Source organism: Lissotriton vulgaris, chromosome 3_1 (genome assembly GCF_964263255.1).
Source record: "Lissotriton vulgaris chromosome 3_1, aLisVul1.2, whole genome shotgun sequence".
In the NCBI taxonomy this organism is placed as follows: Eukaryota; Metazoa; Chordata; class Amphibia; order Caudata; family Salamandridae; genus Lissotriton; species Lissotriton vulgaris.
In genome coordinates, this window is record NC_141689.1 from 2,017,155,542 (window position 1) to 2,017,178,182 (window position 22,641).

Here is a 22,641-nt window from a genome sequence, read left to right on the forward strand (position 1 = left end):
ACTTTGACTACAATTTGATCTTATTATTTAATTGGGCCTCTTCTAGTCTTCTTACCACCCCCTCTCTTTCTTTCCCCTCACTTACGGAGTGTAAGGCTGCCTCAAAGTTACTCACTTCTCTTTCCATACCTACTAATTCAGCCCTCTCTTCTCTCCCATTAGCACGTCCGAGATTTTTTAAAACCTCTTGTGTATATGGTTTAAAAGCATCCCACACTATTTCGGGGGAGGCAGTGTCTTTATTGATCGAAAAGTATTCTGATGTGGCCTTTTTTAAGGCGAACACCACCTCCTCATCTAAGAGAAGAGCACGTTTTATTTTCCACCTACTATTGGGCTTAGTTCCTGGGGCCTGAAGTGGTATAGTGACAGCTTAGTGATACGAAATGTGAGCTAGATGGTGTATAATCTTTTTTATATTGGGCGCTAAGCATCTTTCAACTAAAAAATAGTCCAATCTAGAAAAGTGGTGATATTTTTTGCTGTGGTAGGTATAGCCTATCGCCTTCTCTCTCAGATGCCTCCAAGCGTCCACTAACCCAAGAGCCTGCATCAAGCTTTTCAGGGCATGTCTCGTTTTAGGCACCGTGGAACTATCTCTTTGTGTTGATCTATCCAGTATGGGATCTAACAGGGTATTAAAATTTCCCACCACCAATGACTGGGGCTGATATATCAACTAATCTTAGTTACAACACTATAATGTGCTGTGGATCATCCTCATTGGGGCCACAGAAACCAACATATATAAATTCGCAATCTGCCCATTTCATACCTGCTAAGACCCATCTGCTGGAACTATTCATACTTGAGAACTTAGGCTCAATCCCTCTGCCCCTTCTAATTAAAATTGTGACACAATTGCAGCATTGTGCTTGATCGGAGACTAAAGAATTCTGAACCCAGCCACACCTGCTGAACAATTCCTTACTCTTGCTTGCTAACAAATGTGTCACCTGTAGCACCATGATGTGGGCCTAATTTTTTTCCAAATACCTCAGCACTACCATCTGTCTAGATCTTGACCTAAGGCCAATCATACTCCATGTGAGTATATCAATGTTGGCCATCATACTTCCTCTCTAATTTCCACCTCCTGCTTCATCGCTGGCTCAATAAAGCTCTCCTAACTGAGTGATAATGAGGACTTTATTAGTTTTTTTAACCTAGTGCTGCCAACCTGTGTCCCTTCCCCCCCACCAGCACCCCACCCCATTGATCCTGCCCTGGGGAACCCTCCCTTTCTTTTTAAGCATAAAAATGCCTACACCATTTGATGGAACTTCATTTAGTACTAAAATAAGGAGAGTTCATACTATTGCGTTTAATAGGCACCAAATTACGTTGGTCATCTGCTTATCACTTAGCAATATCTTTTTTTTTTTTATCCTCATTTGCCATATCTTGCTTCTTTTTTTATTGTATCGGTTAGTGACTCTACGTCCTCTACTGAAAGTTAGTTGTGCATTTGGTTGTCCCACATTATGCGTAGCATTGCGGGGAATTTTAGTTGGACCTTGGCTTAAAGCTTCTGTAGCTCCTCCATCTTGTTTCCTAGCTCCCATTGACTCTGTTCTGTGGATTTACATATATCTGACCCGATTACTAACGAGTAGCCATTAACTGAGTACAGACCATTTTTTAAAGACTTCGCTAAGGATTTTTTCTTTGATAGTATAAGAAAGGAAATTCACCAGGATCTTCCTGGGTTTAACTCTTTGGGGGTTGCGACGGAAGGGCTCTCTATGTTCTCTTTGGATTTCCTGCTCAAGGTTTATATCTTCCTTATCCTTCAAAATCGTGTTCCGAAGTAACTTAATTATGAAGGCCTTCATATCTACTCCCTCCTCAGCTTCTTGGATGTAAAAAAATCTTAAATTATTCCTTCGGGAATGATTTTCTAGTGTCTCGAGATCTTCCCTTAAGCTTTGATTTCGCTTAGCTAACTTAGTAATATCATAGGCATTTTTTGTCACGCCTTGTCTTACTGCTTCCATGTCTTCTTCCAGCATCTTAGTGAGGAAGGTGAGCTCATCTAGTTTATGTGTTAGCTCCGAGCAGGAGGCTTGTATGCCGACCTGATTTGCTTCTGAAACTTCAAAACGATTCTTGATTTCATTTTTCAGCTCTAATAGAATACTTGCCAGTGAGTCCTAAGAATTTCTCTGAATGGCTATTTTCGAACTCTTCAGACTCTCCTGGTGTATCCGTCAGGGCCAACGCTTCAAACCTGTTGCTAGTGGGGATTGTAACTAATTCTTCTTAAACTACTGCAAAATTAGGGTTGATTTTGTCTTGTTGTGGGGATCTATTTGAGCTACTTGAACTGCCTGCGCTTGCACTACTTTCATCACAATTAGGGCCCATACTGAAAGCCTCTGCTCCTACGTATTTAAGAGCTGCCCCCCCCCCCCCCCCGAGCTGCCCTTCTGCATACTTGGTAAAACGCAAAAGAATGATTTAAGCAAAGGTGTAATTTTTATGGGTATGTTAGTTGGTTTTTTATTTTTATTCCCGCTATTTTTGATGGAGATTTGCCTGCTCTCCTACTTTGGAGGCTCGCTCCACTTTGCCGACCTTGCCTACCCTTAGCAGTGTTTTTTACTTCCTGCACTGTGCCTGAAAGGGGGTCTGACGTTGAAAAAATAGGTAGGAAGCCCGCCTTACCTCTACCAATGTTCCTGGTTCTCAAGGTGTACCTGGAGTGTTTATCTCCAACCTCCCCTTCCTTAGCGATACCTTTCTCCATATGCGAGGGGTGGAACCTCCTAACCTCACATCCCTTGAGTAGCTCACTCTCTCGCCCGGCTCTCTCTGCTTCAGAGCTCCCACAGGGGCTGTTCGGTCTCCATCTGCTGCCTCGAGAAGCTCTGCCCCCAGCCCTGGCGTCAGCTTCCCTGCAACGTCGGAGCTCCACATCCACCTCCTTGCACTGCAACCCCGAGGTCCTGCAGTGCAGTGGCCGGCTCTGTGCTGTCCTCCCTCCTGCCACCTATGGAGAGGACCGAACCTCCAGCATTCTTCCTGTACTTTGTTTTCGCGTTGTTGTCATGGCTGCTCTCCTGGCACGGTTCCGAAACTATTTACCCTAATGGCGCCCACGGCCATCTAGCACACGGCCGCCATGTTCCTCGCCAGGGAGGAATTGAATGTGTTTTTCTAAACGAATATTATAATATTTGGCTGCACAAAAAAAACAAAATATGTGCTAAATTCAAGTATTTACAAAGTCTTTGAATCCTGCAAGTCTTCTGATATACTATAGCATATTACAAAATACAATTTATAGAGTACAACTCATTATACTTGGAAAATACCCACATTCCTGCGTAGCCTATGTTTTGTGCAGAATTATAGACTCATTTGGATTGTGGAAGGAACTGAAAATCCTCCAATTTCTGGAAGAAACTCTAAAAGCGGAGTAAAACCCCCTGTCTGAATTTGCTCCACAATAGTATCTCGATGGTGGAGTCGGTTCAGTCGGTGAATTATATTTCATATTTATCATGTCCTTCCAGTACCGTAGCCAGTGTGCCCTGGGCCCAAGTGCAAGTATGGACCTGAACCCTCTGGCTGCTGTTTGTATTATAAAATACAGCAATGATGAAGGTTCAGTGGGCCTCTCGGGCCTCTGGGCCGCGGTGCACTGCACCTGTTGCACCAAGGGAAGCTACGCCCCTATTTCCTCCAGCAATTTAAGGATTTTCAGTTCCCTACAAACTTGTAAAGTCCATTTGTGTGAGTTGGAGTTGTGCTTGGTGTGTCCCTCTGTGTAATGTGCCCCTATATGCAGTGTCATGCATCAGCGTGCCTTTTGTGTACTGACTGTGTCAGGGTGTCTTCTGTGCACTATCATATTCTGATGCTCCTGCATGTAGGCCCGAGGTGCGAGTACTGCTAGTAAACAACCTTAACTGGAGGCATAAGCAAGCTTCAAGGCCTTCTAGTAGCGGCCTTTTAAACCCCAAGATATCCTTTTGCACCCTCATTCCCCTAGGATTCATTATTGTTTATGATTGTGTGCCTAACTATCGAGCCAGATTTAAAGTTTGTTGGTAACTGACATGTTTTTACTTTTTTAAAGAAAACTCTAAATATGAAGACAAATTCACCTGCTGAATTTCCTCTATGACGGGTGTTTTATGATACAGGAAATTCAGCAAGTGGAATTCACTCCATCCTTAAAATGTATTCCAGAAATTGTCGGATTTTCATTGCCCACCAGGTTTTAATCGGTCCAATATTGTCGCCAGAGTGAGGCCTGGACCGCACATGGAATACAAGGATATTTTTCATCTTCTTCAACAGGTGCACATACATAGATACATCTATACATCTTAATTACACTTTAAAACGACATGTTACACTTAGTGCAAATGAAAAGAACAAAACTGCCTACCGGGAGTCGAACATGGCCATGAACTGAGGGTATCTGACATTTCCATCTTCATCAAGCGGGATCCTGTCAAGCAGCAGCTCAAACTCTTCCTCGGTAATCTCCAAGCCAAACCTGAAACAAACAGGCCGCAGCCGTCAATCACAGAGTTCACGTTCGGGTCAGCGGTACCCACAATGCCCCAGGCATATGGCTGCCATTAACTCTTTGTCGCCGCCGTGCTCCTGTAGATCAAGAGCGCCTGGTGAATATCAGAGGTTAATCAGGGTTTGGATGGCTGCGGGTTTCCCAAAGAAAGACATTCTAGCACAGAATCGCGGCCCTGTGCGAGGGTGGGTCACAGAAACCGAGATGCCGGCACTGGGGCCCGCCAGCGATTGTCCCTCAATCAAAAGTTATTCATTACACTAAAAACACTGTAGCGCTTAAACAAGTTAACTCCCAGGGGTATTTCAACAAGGCCGTCGAACGTGAAAAGAAACGTAGAAAAACGTTGCCTTCCAAGGCCCCCCCTAAAATCTGTCTTAATTCTCCTGCATAGAATCTCAGAGGACATTTAGCATACGAGTATTTGAATACAAGGCGGTGTTTATTCATCAGTTGTACTGAGTGGTTCATCTGTCAAGCCCAACAATAACATAATCCTGCAAATGCTGACATAAATCAGAATGACTTTAGAAATACTAACGAGCGAGGCAGCATTCAGTTTTTATCTCCCCATGCATACGAAGCAGTTGACTTCTGTGAGGCCTGCGTGGTGGTGGGGTGGGGATATGCATTTTACGGATGGTACATGGAACATTTGTCTCATGCAGCTTTCTTATAAAAGGACTTTAGGGTCCTTCTAGTCTGTCCTTCCTCATGCAATAGCACAGTCTCCATGCTATGAGCAGATCTGCCTTTTCTCTAGTGCTTTGATCCTGTGTCTTGCTCGGGACTGTTTACATTCTGTTACTGACTTTGCCCCAGCCACTCTCTTGGCAGGTGGTGCCAATCATCCCTAACCCTTATCTGAGGAAGAACTTCGTTCTGATGTTCTTGATGAATCTTATTTCATGGCCCGCTTCTTCAGAACTCACACTTGCACTCTGATATTTCTCCCGCCCCATCCTTCATTTGTCACTACCGTGTGTTAAATTCTCCATGATGGACCCTCGTCTCTTCTAGACTACATATACCTGTGTACTCTCGTCTCTGCTACTGACACTGCAACCCTGTTCATAACCATTGTCATGGAGTGCTTTGGAGGTGGGGCCTCCTCCCCCCGGAACTTGGACTCACGTCTTGCCAAACAGGCTACAAAAGGCCGCACACCTGAGGACAGGAGTCTTAGCAATACAGAAAAGCAATATATGTGCTTTCAGAGGCTTGACACCTAGAGAAAGATTTCACGAATAAAGTTCAGGTATCCATTTCCTTCATTTTTGCAGCTCCTTGGTCTAAGTTGATTCCACAGAAATTCCAGCCCCAAGTAGTGGTGTGTGAAATTAATATAATATGCTTTCGCGTAAATACGAGAAATTTCAGGAAAATTCCGCAAAATTACGTGTAATTACCCTAAAAGTAAATCTGTCAATTAGTGCTTTACTCTAGAGCGAAATGCATCCTTGCGTCCATTTTTGACACACGTACACATTACACGCAAAAAAACTAGCACAAAAATCACAATTTCTTCGAAAATCAGCCACCATGGAATAGTACACCAAAGAAACAAGGCAGCGGACCATACGGAACCGCACCTTTAATGTGGTCCAGTGTAAGTAGGTTTCCACAATTCAGTTTCTATCTGTGTGCACTCACTACAGGCACCTGCTGCCAAGATGCATCCTTTAGGTCAAAGACATATAGGGGCCCATTAGGATGGCGGGCGATTGCCCCCGCCGGGCCGGCAGAGGTCACCGTCGGCCCGGCGGGGGCAATCCGCCATCCGTGTAGAAAAGACCCTAATCCATATTATTATGGCTGGGGGGTCCGCCGCGGACGGAAAGACCGTCCGCTGCATTTCCGCCCCGGTGGACTTGTGACCCGGGCCGAAAAGGCTGCAATATGGTGGCGGTGTCTGAAATTACAATGTGCATTTAGGAATGCCTTTCGTTGCCGCCACAGAAAGTCATTCAGAGTCTGCTAGGGGGACCCATTGTGGGTCCCCAAGGACTCCGGGGGTGGGGGTGCATATGGGGGGTACCCATGGTACCCCCTTGCACTTCCATGCACAGCATGGAAGTGCACAACATGCCTCCCTAACATTGTGGCGGGCGGTGGTGAGTGCACCGCCCGCCACAATGTTAGGGATGCAGGATGCGCCCGTCACTGTGGCGGGCGCATCCTAATGGCAGCCACGGGACCCCCGCCCTTATGGCGGGCGGTCCCTCTGTACGACGGGATGGCGGGCGGACTTTCCTAATGTGCCCCATAGTATCTAAACTAGAAGTGCATCACAATCAATTTTAACATGAAGAAAGTCCCAATTTCAAGTTCAAAGCATTGTTAATTCTTCGTTTTATTTTTCTTTCTTAAGCGTATCAAATGTTACAGCGAAGACAGCCAATATGTTTCGTCCATAACAATGGACTTCTTCAGGGCACATTAGTTCCAATGATCACACCCTTCCAAAGATGGTTTATCCTTCAATCCCCGCTCACAGTAGTATAGAATATGGCATACGGGTGATTTGAGCAAATCTACCCCGTATTTGGTACTCAATTCTAATGTTTTGCTTCATGGGAGGTGAAGGGAACCCCTTCATGCAGCATTCGACACCAATCAGAGTGTCATCTCGGGGCATTTTGACCATACCACTCATGTAGTAAACTTTGCATGGTGGTCCACAGATGTTGAGTGATAGATCCTTTATGGAGGATTGGACAAAACAATACATTAGAATTGGGTACCAAATAAGGGTGGATTAGCTCAAATTGCCAGTATCCCATATTCTATACTGCTGAGAGTGGGGATTGAAGGATAGCCATAATTGGAAGTTTGTGATCATTGGACCAAATGTGTCCTGAAGAAGTCTATAGTTATGGACGAAATGCGTTGGCTGTCAGCAGCCACTCTGGATGTTCAGATTGTTCCTGAGGCCCTGCACTATAATTTTGCAGTGAATCGTGGCCTATTTACGTGACATGATGTAATGGCACAGTTTTGGGAAATTCACAATTACACCAGCATAATTTAAATTTCACCCAGGGCTAGTTCTAAGGCAAATTTATTCTTTTTTTTGGGAGCATAGTTTCTACAGAGGGTCTATACTGCAAAGTTCAGCAACAACTTTAAAGGGAGATGGAAACAGAGGAGGAAACTAGGATTTCCATATATTACCTATCCTCGACCGTCTCTAGCCAGAGTAATTCTGGTTTGTTGTGAGGGTATCGTGAAAGGTTTTCTTCTAGGCATCAGCAAGTATAGAAGCGACTGGCACCAAAGGTCCAGCTATATGTGTTGGGTTGTGAGATGCCAAACTCTTCTAGCCCAGGGCACTTGGGTACTATGAAATTACAGGCATGACATAAAGGGTTCAGGTTCTGTTGCAGGGCAAGCGTTTTAACTGGTAGAATGGGATTGCACATTTCCGCAGTGCACCAGTTATCAATGGGGCCTTTAGGGCACAGCCGCAGGCACAGCCACTTGAAGGTTGTCACGCACAAAAGAGGGACAAAGACGGACTAAAGAGAGTCACCATTTTATGCAACCTTCACAAAGTACCCCAAAGCAGCCATTTCACATTGCACATCCATACAACACATGACAGCATTATACAAACACACACAGAGGCACTAACAGAGAAACACACACACTCTCTCAAACATGTGCACAGTACTTATGTAGAGGGGTAAGTACTCCATTTATGAGGATAAGGGGAGGATTCACAGTGGGGACAAGTAGGCTGCTTCCCTACCAGGGATGAAGGTGCAAAGGCCTGTGCTTCTGACCCCAGAATCAGCTCCCACCCACTGCCAGCCATCTCACAATCCACTCGATCATGGGTGGCGGTTCACTTTGGGGCACACACTGCATAGAAGAGTCGTGTTCTCTGCTGGTGACACAAAAATTTGCTGTAACTCCAGTGGAGTAACATATTGGTGAGGACACTGAGAAAACAGGCACTGCCAAAGTCAATGGGCCTGGCAGTTTTTAAAAGTCAAAGTACATGTTCATTGATTGGAGAATTTGTGTCTGTGGCGGATGATTAGGTGAATATGGGAGTGAGACAACATTTGTAGGGATGAGGAAGTGCACTGATGGATGAATGAATAAGTGGCTGCATAGCAGACTAGATGAGTGCATGCATGAATGAATAAGGAGTGAATAATGGATGAGAGGCTAGATGAAAGAGTGAGTGAGAGCTTGAATGCATATAGACAGGTTAAAGCAATCCTACAGGCTAAGGCTTCTGATAGCAACAATGCACATGATTCCCCCATTTAAAACTTGCAGTAAAACAATACATAAAATGTTCTACCGAGCCAGGGTAAGTGGAAAGTCACCACAAACTGTACTCCCTAGTCACTGGTACCCCGACTCTCTCTGTAAGTGAACATGAGGCCAGATATTTCTCAGCACCTGGGTCACTTTCCTTTAACAGAAAGCAGTGATATCAAAGCATTTACTCTTTCAGCAGATAATAATAGCTCTTAAATGTACTGGTGTCTTTGACGAATTGAGAGGCGACACAAGCCTTTCAAATATGCCTCCAAATACAATGTTGCTGCTGCTTTCTGTGTGTGAGCACCGTTTGCAGGGCAGCTTTCCATGATATGGCTTATCTCTGTGAGAAAGACGTTTGCAGTGCTGCTGGCCTGGCTATGCTTGTTCTTCGTGGGAAACTAGCAGGGCCAGGTTTAGGGTGGAGCGACCGGTGCAGTTGACTGGAAAACGAAACTTGAGAGGTCCCCACTGCAAGGTACATGGAGGGGCCCTCTCCGGACTCAGTAAGGAGTTCTCCAGGCAGAGTGCTGTGCCGAGGGTGCCCCCTGAAACTTGCCACCCCCTCCCCCGCACCACGGTGGCTGCGGGAGCCTGTGTTACACCGCTGGTACAGCTGCACCTGGCTCTGATTTTGGTGGGGGGCGCTATGCCTAAAAATAACTTTTGGTTTAAAAGCAGGTGAACTTTCTTGTGCATCCAGTACTTTTCAGGCAACAATAAAAATGGCAAGATAACTTGGTGATTAAATGTCCGTACTGGTGAGAGATATGAATTTTGTCTTGTGGCAGTCTTGGCTCATTATAAAATAGCGTGGATTGTTAATGTGCCTGCTGCAAACAACCTGTACCATGCAAATCACGGAACTGAATGTGAGTGAACTGTGAGTAGGGCTAGAAAAAAATTAAATGTTTGTCAGAGAGATGCTGTGTACAGAAGAGGTGTACTGCTGGAGAGTGGGAGTGAGGGAATTCATGAAGAAGAAGGTCATGGTCGGGCGCCAAAAATAGACTGTCGCACCACGTGCGACCAGCGCTAAAGCCGGTCCAGGAAACTAGTATGACTGGTGCACATGTTTTACCTGCTCTGTGCGAGGTGCACTCGCGACCACTGTAAACCTGGTATAAGCTCACATGATCTTACCCTCGTCAACAAAAGCAGCAGAGCACTTAAAAGTAGACTGGCCCTCAAAAGATATTTTCTTTGAAAATGAAAGCCAGGTGCTCCAGTGACCGGGAGGTGACTAGATTCCTATTCATCTGTATGCCTAGCAATTAATGAAGGGACAGTCTGGGCTGAAATGCTTACCTATCAACTGTTGACTACTTAATGAGGATGAAGTCAGATGTTTAAGAGAGCGATCCGATAAATGTCAATGCGAAAGAGCTATTTTTGAGGGGGATATAAGTGTGAAAAAAAGACCAACCCATTGAAACAATGGAAGTGTTTTATTCGTCCTAAAGGAGAATGTGACTGAAAATAGGGTGACACCTGCCACATGAGGCTAAGGTAACAGGCACCAAAGTAATAATAGGCTATACCATGCAAAGACAGAGTTGGTGAAGGCAGCTATATAATGTACAGCTGCCTGGGTTTCCTTGGCAGCAAAACATTAAGGGCTAGATGTAGGTACCTAAATACCGGTCGGTAACGGCCGAAAATCGGTAATTATCCTGTAACCGACCGGTATTTAGCCTTTTCTAATGTAGGAGGCAGGTTTTAAGGATTCAGTAATTTACTGATTCCTTATTTTAAGGAATCGGTAAAATATTGAATCCTTAAAAGCTATGTAGGAGGCACTCAAGTGAGTGCATGTTAGCTTTAAGGATTCGTTATTTACCACCAACTACAGGTTGGTGGTAAATACTGAATACCTTACATAAAGCATTGTTTTGATTTTTTCTCAGTGCCATGTGGCCCTTAGGGCATGTATGTGCACCACATGTTCACACATACACGATTCAGGGGTGCAACAGGGTGTCAATGTGACACCCTGCCACCCATGAATATGCTCCCCCTATTACCGATTCAGTATGTACCGAATCGGTAATAGTGAATAGCTTCCCATTCATTCCTATGGGCCTCCAGGCCCATAGGAATGAATGGGAAGGTGATTCCTCATTAATAAGGAATATTACTGAATCTGTAACTTTTACCGATTTATTACCTACATCACTTTTACCGATTCTTAAATACCGAAGCGGTAAAATTCGGTATTTAAGAATCGGTAAATTGTGATTACCTACATCTAGCCCTTTAAATATGTTGCTCTGTCTTTGATAAAGGGTTGTCAGGGCATAAAGAGCAACATTAATACTAACTGTGTGGAGCTGCCCACAAAATGAAAACACAATGTATGCCACACTAATATATGAAGCATTCACTTTAAACTTTATAAGAGCTGCAATGTTTTATTTTGTTGTTGATGTGGGCGATCCTAACCTGATAAGAAAATCACAGTGATTGGAGGTGGAGTTCACCTGACATGGGCAAACAATCCCTTTAGCTTCAGTAAGGTTGCAGGAAAGTTATACGCAGCAGAAGAGTTAACATTTGTTTGTAGCACTCAAGATTGGAGAGCAGGGGGCCTGTAACGTTGTGAGTGACAATAAAAGATCCTGGTGAATACCAAAGGCACTGCTGTCCATCAGGTATCTGATGCGCCCCAAGGCAGCCGTCAGTAAAATGAATTGTAGACACATATACATTTATGGAAATACATTTTCAACATCTGTGGGCCTATCAGAGGAAACAAAATCAGTATCTTTAAAACAAATAGTGCTCCTATACATGCTGGTTAATCCTTCCTAAATTATCAAAGGAATAGAACAAAGTCTGAGGGCCTTAAACCCACATTCTGCAGGAGAATGGCAAAAGCTGTACTACAGGGCGATATATATCTTAAGTTAACAATTTGAAACTTAAGTATGTTACATGAGTAGTAACGGAATTAAAATAAATGCTTGTTTTTATGACTTATCGAAGGACCTTATTTGCTACTTGCCGCTCGAAATCCTCAAAACCACCTGTGAGGATTGCACACCCATTCAGAAGAGGAGCTTAGAAGCACAGCGCTACCTTGAAAATGTGATTCCTGTTTGAATTTCTGACTCCGTCGGTGCTTGCCTGTGACAATCACATGTCTAGACATTTAGGTATTTAAATACTGTTGTTGCAACACACTCGATGCACGTTTACCGTGGGCCAAGCCATTGTGAACCCTAAGCAGACTAGAAGTGTGCAGAGAGTTGCAAAGTCCACTCCACTTGCAGCCCACAAGCACAACCAACGCTGATGCAGAAAGACCTTTATATTTGAAAGCAAATAAGAGAAAAGTTAAAAGAAAAAGTGCCACGGCACGAAAGATGGAAACTAAACCTGTGAGCGAGTGGGGCTGAACGAGGGTTTTTGTCGCTGTACTGCAAGAGAATGAACATGCTGCTCCATTTCGATGGCAGTAGCTGCATTGCTGTGCGATGATATTTTGTGGATAGTAAAGTCCTTCCACACAGATTTAAAACAGGAACCTAGGGATGACCTGCGCTCTGCTATCTAAGCCACTGAACGCTCTGATCTTTCCTGGCTTCCCAATGCATCCCATCAATCTGTTCATCTCATTTACAGAATAAATAGAACATAAGAATATTTAAAAGATTATTAGAACACTCAATTCAATATTCGGTAGGCAAGCATGTAAGACGTTTCACAATTTCTCTCTCTGAATTCTATATGCATGAATAATGCTTTGGAAAACATATTACCAGTACATGCTTAAGTTTTAACCTTGATTCACTTGCAAGTCATTGTAAAATGTACCAATGGGGATCTTTTCATCTCACAAGAGGCTGCAAATTGCTTTCTGGTAGCATGGCATGGGAAACATGACCCATGGGAAAAATAACAAAATAGCTTGAGTGTCATGTCCTGATGCATCGTTGTATATGCATTGGCTGGTTTTAGTTGTGCCATCAGTATATGAATGCCCCTCTGCTAAGTAGGGGAAAAAAGACTCTCTGTTGATGAATGTTTATTCCATTTAAAGCTACCACCAGATGATCAGCAACCTTTACATATAGCCAAGTGTACCCTAATCCATTTAAAGATGGCCACAAAGTTTGCACAAAGCGGCAATTGTGGATAACTGGTTGCGCCGGACCCGGACAAGGTCACAAGTTGAGGCTGACTGTGATGGAGCACGGGTTGGCTCCAGGGACTCAGGTAGGCCATTGAACAAGAGCACCTTAAGTCTTGGTTGCAGAGTGTTGCGAGGTCCTGTGCTGAGGATGTGTCGCACAGCCGAGGCGATGGATAGGTTCCAGGGTGTTGCAGAGCTGTGATAGGAGGGCCTTTGTCGGCACGGAGGATCCCGTCAATGAGTGCTTGCAATGTGAAGTCTGGCGTCAAGGATGCTTTGCATAGTCAAGGTGATGCGTCAGTTCCAGAGAGCTGTGAGGCTGTGATGCAAGAACCTGCATCGTCGTTGAGGCTAGCAAGAGATTTGTGATGCGAGGGCTTGCAATGGTGAAGCTTTGCACAGCGGCGGTTCCAATGCGGGCTGCAAGGTCGATGCTGAGTACTGAGGCTACGAGAATCCTTGAAGCAGAGGCAATACCTCTTTTCTGCTTGGATTTGCGCCACGCAAAAGGAGGCGATGCGTCAGTTCTGCTGGATCCACTGATGGGCTGGCAACGCACCTTCAGGCCCACTTCCAAGGGTCCAAGCCTGTGGTGACACCACTTGGCAGGGTAGGACTCTCAGATGGCAGAGTCTAGGTGCTGGGTTTAAGGTTGTTGGAGCCTTCTGTCCCTGAGGGTCTTATCAGGAAGCCACCCAAGTAGCCCTTGCAGTATCTCTGGGGTCCTGGGCTCTACACATGCAGTTGCAGTCCTTCTCACTCAGGCAAGAGGGCAGCAGGCAGTAGGTCAGCACAGCAGGGCAGCAGTCCTTCAGAGCCGCAGTCCAGCACAGTGGCGGTCCTTTCAGCAGCACGGTTGTCCGTCCGTATACAGTATTTACAGGTCCAGAAGTGTAATGAAAGTTAGTGTGTGGAGTCCAAATTTTATACCTGGGCCTTACTCTGAAGTGGGAGAAGCTACTAGAGGTTTCTCTTTGAAGTCCACAGGCTTCCCGCCTTCCCTGTCCTGGCTCCAGACTAACTACAGTGGTTATGCAGCTCATTGTGTGGCGGCAGAACACAGCCTATTCAAGTGTAAGTACGTCTGTACTCAGCTCCACCCTTCCATCCTGCTTGTGAAGGCCCATCCAGGCACACCCAATCTCTCAACTATATGCGGCTGTCTAGGAGGAATACCGAAAGCCCAACTGTCAGCATATCCAGTCATGTGACCCAGGGACAGACTGCACACAGTAAATGGCTATGACAAGAAAATACCAACTTTCTAAAAGCTCCATTTTCAAAATTGTAATTCAAAATTCGATTTCACTGTGAGAGAGGATTTTTCATTTGCAATTCCAAAGACACCAATTCGTGAACTGCTTAACTGCTCCCATTTGGAAATGATCACTTTTTAAATGTAATAAGGTAACACCAATGTTATCCTGTGAGATAGTATGCCTTGCAGTAGTGAAAAATTAATGTAAGATTTTTCTCTACCAGGACATGTGAAACTAAGAAGTGCATGTCCAACTTTTCAATTACACTGCACTTTGCCCTTTGGGCTCTCAGGGCTTACCTTAGGGGTGACTCATATGTCTTAAAAAGCAAGGTTTGGGCCCAACAAAATGTTTGTTTTGTCATGTCGAAATGGCAATCTAAAACTATCAACACAGGCTGCAATGGCAGGCCTGAGACATGTTTAAAGTGATACGTAAGTAGGTGGCACAAGCAGTGCTGCAGGCCCATTAGGAGCATTTAATTTGAAGGCCCTGGGCACAGATAGGGCCACTTTACTAGGGACTTAAAAATAACTGAAATACGTCAGTTGGGTATAAGCCAATCCTGTTGTGTTTTAAAGAGAGTGTGCACAAGCACTTTAGCACTGGTTAGAAGTGGTAAAGTGCACAGAGTCCTAAAGTCAGCAAAAAGAAAGTAAATAAAACAGGAGGGTTTGAAGGCAAAACGTTAGTAGGGACCCACACCAAGCATACCATGTTTAACACTTTTTAAATACATTTGTTTAAATGCAGCCCATTTTCCTTAAAGGAATTTCAATTTAGAAGTGATGCCCTAAACATGTCCCTTTCAAAATTTGAAATCGATTTATTAAGCGTTTACTGAATAGCAAAATGGGCATAGTACTTAGTGAAAACGTTTTTAGCAGTAAAAAAAACCAGTGGTTTAGCCAAATGCAGTATTTATTTTTACTGCTAAATGGATTCGTAACTCTGTCTCCTAGTCCTAAAGAGGGTAACACAGATATATAGTTTATGAAGCTTGCTGATCTTTTTTTATTTCCAAATGTTGTAAATGATCATTCTCTTGAGATTGAATTGTGTTAAATTTGCCTAACTTGTTCTCAAAAGGTTTCTTATATAGTGCCTGGTTGTTATATAATGTGTTTTGTATAAATTACAAGTCAGCGTTAGTTAGCACATTGTAACACTTTAGCTCTTGAAATCCAACGCTGCACAAAGTATTATCATTTGCGTTAAAACTAAAGTCTGCAGGCGATGTCTCACTAATGTTGTGCATCCACAGCACTTGTGAAGGGAGGTTTAGTAGTTTGATTGGGTTGGCATTCTGACATTATGAAGTTAATGTTTGATTCCAGGTGTGACGTAGGAAAAAAATAAAAAGCTTGCAAACTTTATGCACTGGGTCTCCTGGTCAGTAGGGTATACTAAACCTGTTTCTCTCTTACTTCACTTAGGACTTCCAGACATATAACATCTCATTGGCGATGAGCAGGAAGCCCTGTTCTCTGGAATCAGCCCAACAGAGGGACCCCTGCGCCCTTGGCACCGGTCACGTCACAGCAGCAATTCATCTTGTATCAACAGCCTGAAGCTCTGTCAGCACAGAGCCGCGTACTGTTGGCACTGGTGCGGCTCAACATAAAGAGAGCTCAGGCAGAGAGCTTGCCAACAGCGCTACCCATCAACACCACAAGGACCAACTCGATGGCCATCATATCCCACTTTAAGTAATAGCACAGCGGTAGGTGGTGTCATTGTCGCATCTCCAGCCGTGGAGGACATCACAGCTTCGGCACACACACCACTCAGGCAACTAAAACCAAATAAAACAAAGAGGGAAAGAGGAAATCTGACAATATGTGTTTCCATCAACGACACAGCCCACACAGTCTCCTGCCCTGACTGTCTCTTCACACTCACTGTGCACAGGCCACAGGACACAAACTAAGAGCCATGTCATCAATACCACTCATCAGCCAATTGGTGACCTCAGGGATCCCATTGGCACAGGCCTGCAAATGGAAACTGTGGGTGGAAAGATTGGATATGTATTTCACTGTCTCAGGTGTATTTGACTATAGGAAGTGACCCCTATTCCGCCACCTCGACGGGACAGGCATCTTTAAACTATCCTGCAACCTGGACGAAGTGGGACCACAATGGTCACAGCTCATAATAAATATTTTGCACCAATGATGGACCCTTACTAAAAAAGATTCCTGCTGTGTCAGGCCCAGCAAGGTCCAAAAGAGTTGATAGACACATTCTACGTCAGGCTCAAAAGCTTGCAAGCTTGTGCGGGTTGGGTGATAAGGTGGAGGAGATCAGGGCCCAATGCATCCACTGGTGTGCTAATTCAAAGTTAAAAGAACAGATACTTCAGAAGCCAGGCAAGTCATTATCGAACATTTTGCCATTGGGACACTCAAAAGAACTCGCAAAGGCAAGTGCTTTGCATATGGAAACTGGGCTCCACAAACCTGTCAAGATAGAGCCGGTGAACCAAATAACCGAGTCCGCCAGCTGACCCAAGGCAACTCTATGTCACTTCTCAAACCGCCCCTGTAGGCACTGCTACAGAAGTGCTCTGCGTTCAGAAAAATTAACCACTTTGATGAAGTCTGCTGATCCTCACATCAACCAAAACCTAGCAGGAAAACACTATTACGGTCGTGGTGCTGCCCCCATCTGACACTCCAGAGGTAGTAGGAAAGGGAATGGGCCATACACATAGTGCACACTATCAAATAGCAATACATAAACACATTCACCCTACTGAAATGCCAGGTTATAATATAAAAATCAACACTGGTGTGTCCACAAAAGTCATGTCAAAGATGACCTTTGACTCTACATTTCTGAACCCCACCAAACTGAGGATCCAGTGGTTTCTGGTGCTCTGCACTGCCACATAATTGTCAACACCGACACTTGTGAGCGCCCACGACAAGATGGCACTGACTGAGGAATTTACACAAGACCACAACAACAGTTAATTATACATTTAATAAACATTAAAAAGGACTGTCTCCTGCTGCCCAAGCCATTCTTATAGCTTTGGGGACCTGAAATAGCCTGAATTGGCACACTTGGAAGAGGGAATGGTTACTAGCTGTGTTGGTGCTGTGATTGGCAGTGCTGGCAAAGGCAATGTGTGGTACATGCTGCAGTGGCCTCCTGACGAGAGCCCTGGCACTTATTTCTTTACAAATTAAGCACTCAGATCCACTCATAAAAACATCCAAACCTGCTGCTACTCATGGAGGGATTCATGACCAAGCACTTCTACATAGACACACGTGAGTCATGGACACAGTATACATCACACAGGGAAGCACTGGAATGCTCATAAGCTGGAGACCGCAGACACACTACACCTCATCGAGTTCACATACTGTGCACAGACCATGGGGCTAGACAACCTACTCAATCAATGTGAAGAACTATTTCACAGAATTAGATACTGAAAAGACGAAAATGTAAGACTTCGCATTGACCATTCCATCCAGTCGGTAGCACTTAAGCATCATCGAGCGAGGCACATCACATTTTCCACTCACCCGGTACAAAAGGCTAAATTTTGGGGTATTCAGCACAGCTGAGGTCTTACAGAATACAATCCAGGAGGACCTCTCTGGCATAGCAAGTGTCATCACTGATAGTTATGAAATTTTGCTCTTTGCCCTCGGTATGAAAGAACACCACACATGACTGCAAGTTTCGCCCTCTACAGAAAAATATGTGAATTCCAGAAGCAAGAGATCAGCTTCTTTGACAGACGGAGTTGCTCCAGATCAAAGTGGAAGACATCAAGTCGGCTCACCGAGAATTGCCACATGTTGTGGGAGATTTACCATTCCTTAATGAGACCAATGAGAGAACTTACAAAGACATCTATGGCTTGAACCTGGGATGTGTTATCTGCAAATAGGACTCAATCATACATCGACCCGGCCAAGCACTTCAAGCTGGCAGTCTCACTGGGCTAGGGGCAGTGCTGTAAATGGGCCGGTACTGTCCGGTACGGAGTACCAGCACTTTTTAATTTTGAGAGGGAGAGTACCAGCACTTCTCAAGAGAGACGTAATATGTTTAATTGGAGAGTACCTGCACTTCTCAGAAACAAGCAGGTACTCGGTTACAGAGTACCTGTACTTCTATTTTTCCATTTCAAGCACTGGCTAGGGTTAGTATTATCCCCAAAACAGCCCTGTAGAGAGCGGGCACCTGTCGCATATACCAACTCAGTCCTCACTTAGCAGCAGAATTAAAATGGAAACAACTGCAGTCCATTGGAGATGGTGACACTTTCCCCTAAACCTCTATAGTCACCCATCATGCAGCAACCATACACCCCAATGTATCTTATAAGTGTCGGGATCCAAACCCCCACCAAGGACAGAGAACTAGATTTTGCAGTTGCAGGAATATTTGTTCTCAATTGTGGGCTCACCTGGCTCTCACAACGGGGAAGATTGTTTGTCGAGACACACTTAAGCCGCCAATCCAAACAGGAAGATAAGACTCAGAAGAGTATTTATTGCTGTCAATCAAGAGATATCACCCATTACCAATGTCACTGGAAGAAATCAAACGAGGTGCAGACACTGACTGCTGCTAGCAGCTAGACTTGCAGGTGATTCAGCTGGGAGCCTTGAAGCTACTAGGGGAAACTGCCTCAAGATGGATGCATGATGTGTGACAGACCTTAAATATCTTTCTAAAGTGCAAAAGGAATTAATGTAATCCCAAGAGGGATGCCTTCACATGGGTCATAGCAGTGCTTAATTTGAGCCTGTGGTTTCTGGTGCTCAGCACCAGAACTTAATTATCAACGCTGGCACTCATGTGAGAGGAATCTTTCCCCTCACAGCAGGGTCAGAATGGGACCAATCACCATAAAGGCATTTTTTTAAAGTCTCACTTTCACTTAACTATATGTTCTTTAGGTATTACGGTGCCACATTTCAGATAATGTAGTTGACAAAGCATTTTTCGGCAAACTGGGCCAGCAAAAATGGGGAAAATTGTATATAATTTTTAAAGGGACCTTTACATGAATATGCAGGTTTTTCTACCAATGATTTTGGAACATGATCGCTCATTTTAAAACACGTTCGGTCTATATCACTGGTATATACAAAGGAATGGCTGACAATTTGATTCTGACATTGGAAAAAGTAATGACCACCATGGCATTATTCAGAAACTCCAGACCGTCAATTTGCAAGGGCAAGAAGTTGCAGACTTCCTGCAGTCATGAGAAATAAATCATCAAAGGTGATTCTACAATGGCCACACGCCACCTGGGAAGTGGAACATTTCAGGCAGACTCTCACGAATGTGATTCGTATTGCTCAGGCGGAGCAGAAAAACAGCGAATAGTCTAGGCCCTCGACCTATTCACCCACACATATCAACAGATGCCACATCTGACCACTGGGAGAGGTCGAGTCAGCTAAGCAGCAACTGGCGTAATCCCTCACCGTCCGATCTATAGCCCAGCCCTGACAGATGATGAAACCACTTCAGCTCATCAGAAGCAACAAAATTAAAATGCCAACTGTAGCGCGGCTGGCCCACATGTAAGTAGGCCGCAGCAGCACTCAAACACAGGTACGCCACACAGTTTGTTATGTGCTGGCTGGAATACCCCGAGCAGTCTGCGGCCGTTTATTTATCCTCTCGTGTGGAGCCCACCCTGAGGGGTGTTTGGATGCATGGGCAAGTGCAACAATGTAGGGGAGAGCCCGGATGGCTCTCTACATCCCTCCTTTCTTTTAGTGAAAGAATCTTAGGCAGTCCAAACTTCAAGGTGAGGTGTATACAAAGTCCTACAGTCTTTGGCTAGGCACCGGGTTCGGCCGGAGACCTTACTTATGGTTCCACGAGCTGGAACTGACCACGGCGTCAGCTGAGGTGCTTGGTGTTGACCCCGTTGGCACATCTTGACCGAGTCGATCGTTCGCAGAGCTAGCTTCTTCCCGATCCCCTGGCGATCTCCTTAGTGAAGAACACAGCAAACCTGAGGAGCTAGGTAGGGTGAGAATTGGAGTGTCTTCGGGGTATTCAGTGTCTTGACTCGAACTTTGACTATCGATCTTTTTGAAATGAGACACGTTCCTCGTGACCGATTGCTGGCCACGTTGGGCGGTGACCATAGTTCCTTGGATGCTCACCACAGTCCACTCTTCTGGCTCATAGGGTGTCATGAACCTCCAGCCCGGGTGCCTGTCTTTGACCACTACACGATCTCCTTCTCTCAGCTGTGGCTCTTTGGCTCGACGGGTTTCGCTCGCATTTTGGTTTGTCATGGCTCTTCTTGCTTGGACAGCATAGTTGTTCTATTCCGGGGGCACCCACGAGGGATCTGTCGGGATGCTATCACAAGGTGGTCTCTGGAAGAGCAGATGCGAAGGAGCACACTTGGTCGTGCTGAGAGGCGTTTGACGGTACGCATCAAGGAACTGATATAGTGAGACTTCCGTATCCTCACTCTGGTCCACTGCGATGCGGAGGGCTCGATTAAGTGTCTGCATGAGGCGCTCCACCTCTCCATTGGCTTGAGGCCACAGTGGGGTATCTTCCAGTGACGGATGGCCTTTTGGTCCAGGTACTCTTGGAATTCTCGACCTTGGAATGGTGGCCCAATGTCCGTCCGAACCTCTTCCGTTAATCCCATGAGTGCGAATGTCTTGTTTAGGACTCTTTGGACACGTGTACATGCCGTCAATGCCACTATTCCTACTATGGGGATCTTTGAGAAAGAATCAACCATCACTAACATGGTGGGTCCGTCTAGAAAGCTTCCGAAATCTAGACTAACCTTAGTCCACGGGGTGGTACTGGGTTCTTCAGTGATCACCGGCGCTGGCATCGGGTCTCCCCCATGGTAGTGCAGGCATGGCACTGCCTCACCATTTCCTCCACCATAGAATCCATTGCCGGAAACCAGACTTTGTTCCTTAACCGGGCCTTTGTCTCAGCCATTCCCTGGTGCCCAACATGCGCCAGCCAGAGTATTCGATTCTGCAGACTTCCCGGGATCACGATCACATGTCCTCGCAGGATGACTCCCTGTTCTCCCACACTAAGCTCATGACGCACTTCCCAAATCTGTTGGCGAGCGTGGCTCACTTCCGTCCTGAGAGTTCGGGCTTCTTCCATGAAATGCGTCCAGCCTTTGTCCACCAGCGCCGTCTTTACTCTGGACAGTGTTTCATCTTCGGTGGTGGCACGGGCAATTTCCTCAAGAGTCATGGCCATGGTTCACGCTCCTTGCGAGACCATCTTCACGAAAGCTTCGGACTGGGATGCATCCGATGATGATTCCTAAGCCGGCATAGCTTCTGAGTGGTGTGAGAGGTAGTCTGCCCAGTTGTGGGCCCCAGGACGAAAGATGACCTCGAAATTGTAGGACTGCAGCTGCACCGCCCATCACTCTATCCTCGGAGGTGCTAGTCTGGTTGATTCTGCAAAGAGCGGGAGCAGGGGCTTGTGGTCCGTTACCACCAGGAATTCCTGGCCACACAGATACAGGTGAAAATGTTGACACGCCTATTTTATCGCTAGGGCCTCCCTCTCGATTTGGGCATACCTTGTTTCCGTGTCAGTGAGGGCCTTGCTGGCGTATGCTATCGGTCTCCAAGCTTCTGGGCTATGTTCTTGAAGAAGGACTGCTCCAACGCCGACTAGGCTGGCGTCAACGATCAATTCAGTGCGCCGCCCTGGGTGGAGTAGACCATTACTGTCTTGTCCAGCAGGGCTGCCTTGATGTTGTGAAATGCAGCATTGGCGGCTGCGGTCCACTCCCACTTGTGGTCATGGCGTGTGAGAGCCCGGAGTAATTCAGGCAGGGCTGCGAGGTTCGGAATTAATCTTCCACAGTATGTGGCCATGCCGAGAAAACTTCTCACTTTCGTCGGGTTTTTCGGGGTGCTGGCTCCCCGGATGGCTGCAACTTTCTTGGGGTCTACTTGTAGTCCTTCTCTTGTGAACGTGTATCCAAAGAAATCGATAGATTCTTGGTAAAACAAACACTTCGCCTTGTGAAGAGTCAGCCCGCTTTCTTCCATTTTCTTCAGGGTGGCCCGGAGGTGAGTGTGGTGAACTTCTATGGTGTCCGAGAACACCAGGATGTCATCACTGAGGTTAATCACACCCTGCAGCCCCAACAGTGCTTCCCGGATGGCATTTTGGAAGACTTTGGCTGCAGATGATACCCCAAAGCTGAGTCTTTTGTATCTCTGGAGGCCAACATGCGTTGAGAAGGTAGTGATGTATCTACTCTCAGGTTCAAGTTCCAGCTGGTGGTATTCCGCATTTAGATCTAGCTTCGAGAACCACTTGGCCCCGTTCAGGTCTGCCACAATGTCGTCAGTGGTGGGCGTAATGTGACGCTCCCTCTTGACTGTCGCATTAGGTAACCGCATATCCACACAGAG

At 45.7% G+C, this 22,641-nt stretch overlaps 1 protein-coding gene across 1 annotated transcript in view; it reads right to left on the minus strand.

Moving 5' to 3' along the window:
- The window catches only part of LOC147728741 (EF-hand calcium-binding domain-containing protein 6-like), a 377,333-nt gene that overhangs the window by 152,659 nt on the left and 202,033 nt on the right, over positions 1-22,641 (minus strand). Inside the window, exon 12 of the mRNA XM_086962496.1 lies at positions 4,400-4,510. Within this exon, the coding sequence (XP_086818622.1) occupies positions 4,400-4,510 (111 nt within the window). The remainder of the gene's footprint in view (positions 1-4,399; positions 4,511-22,641) is intronic.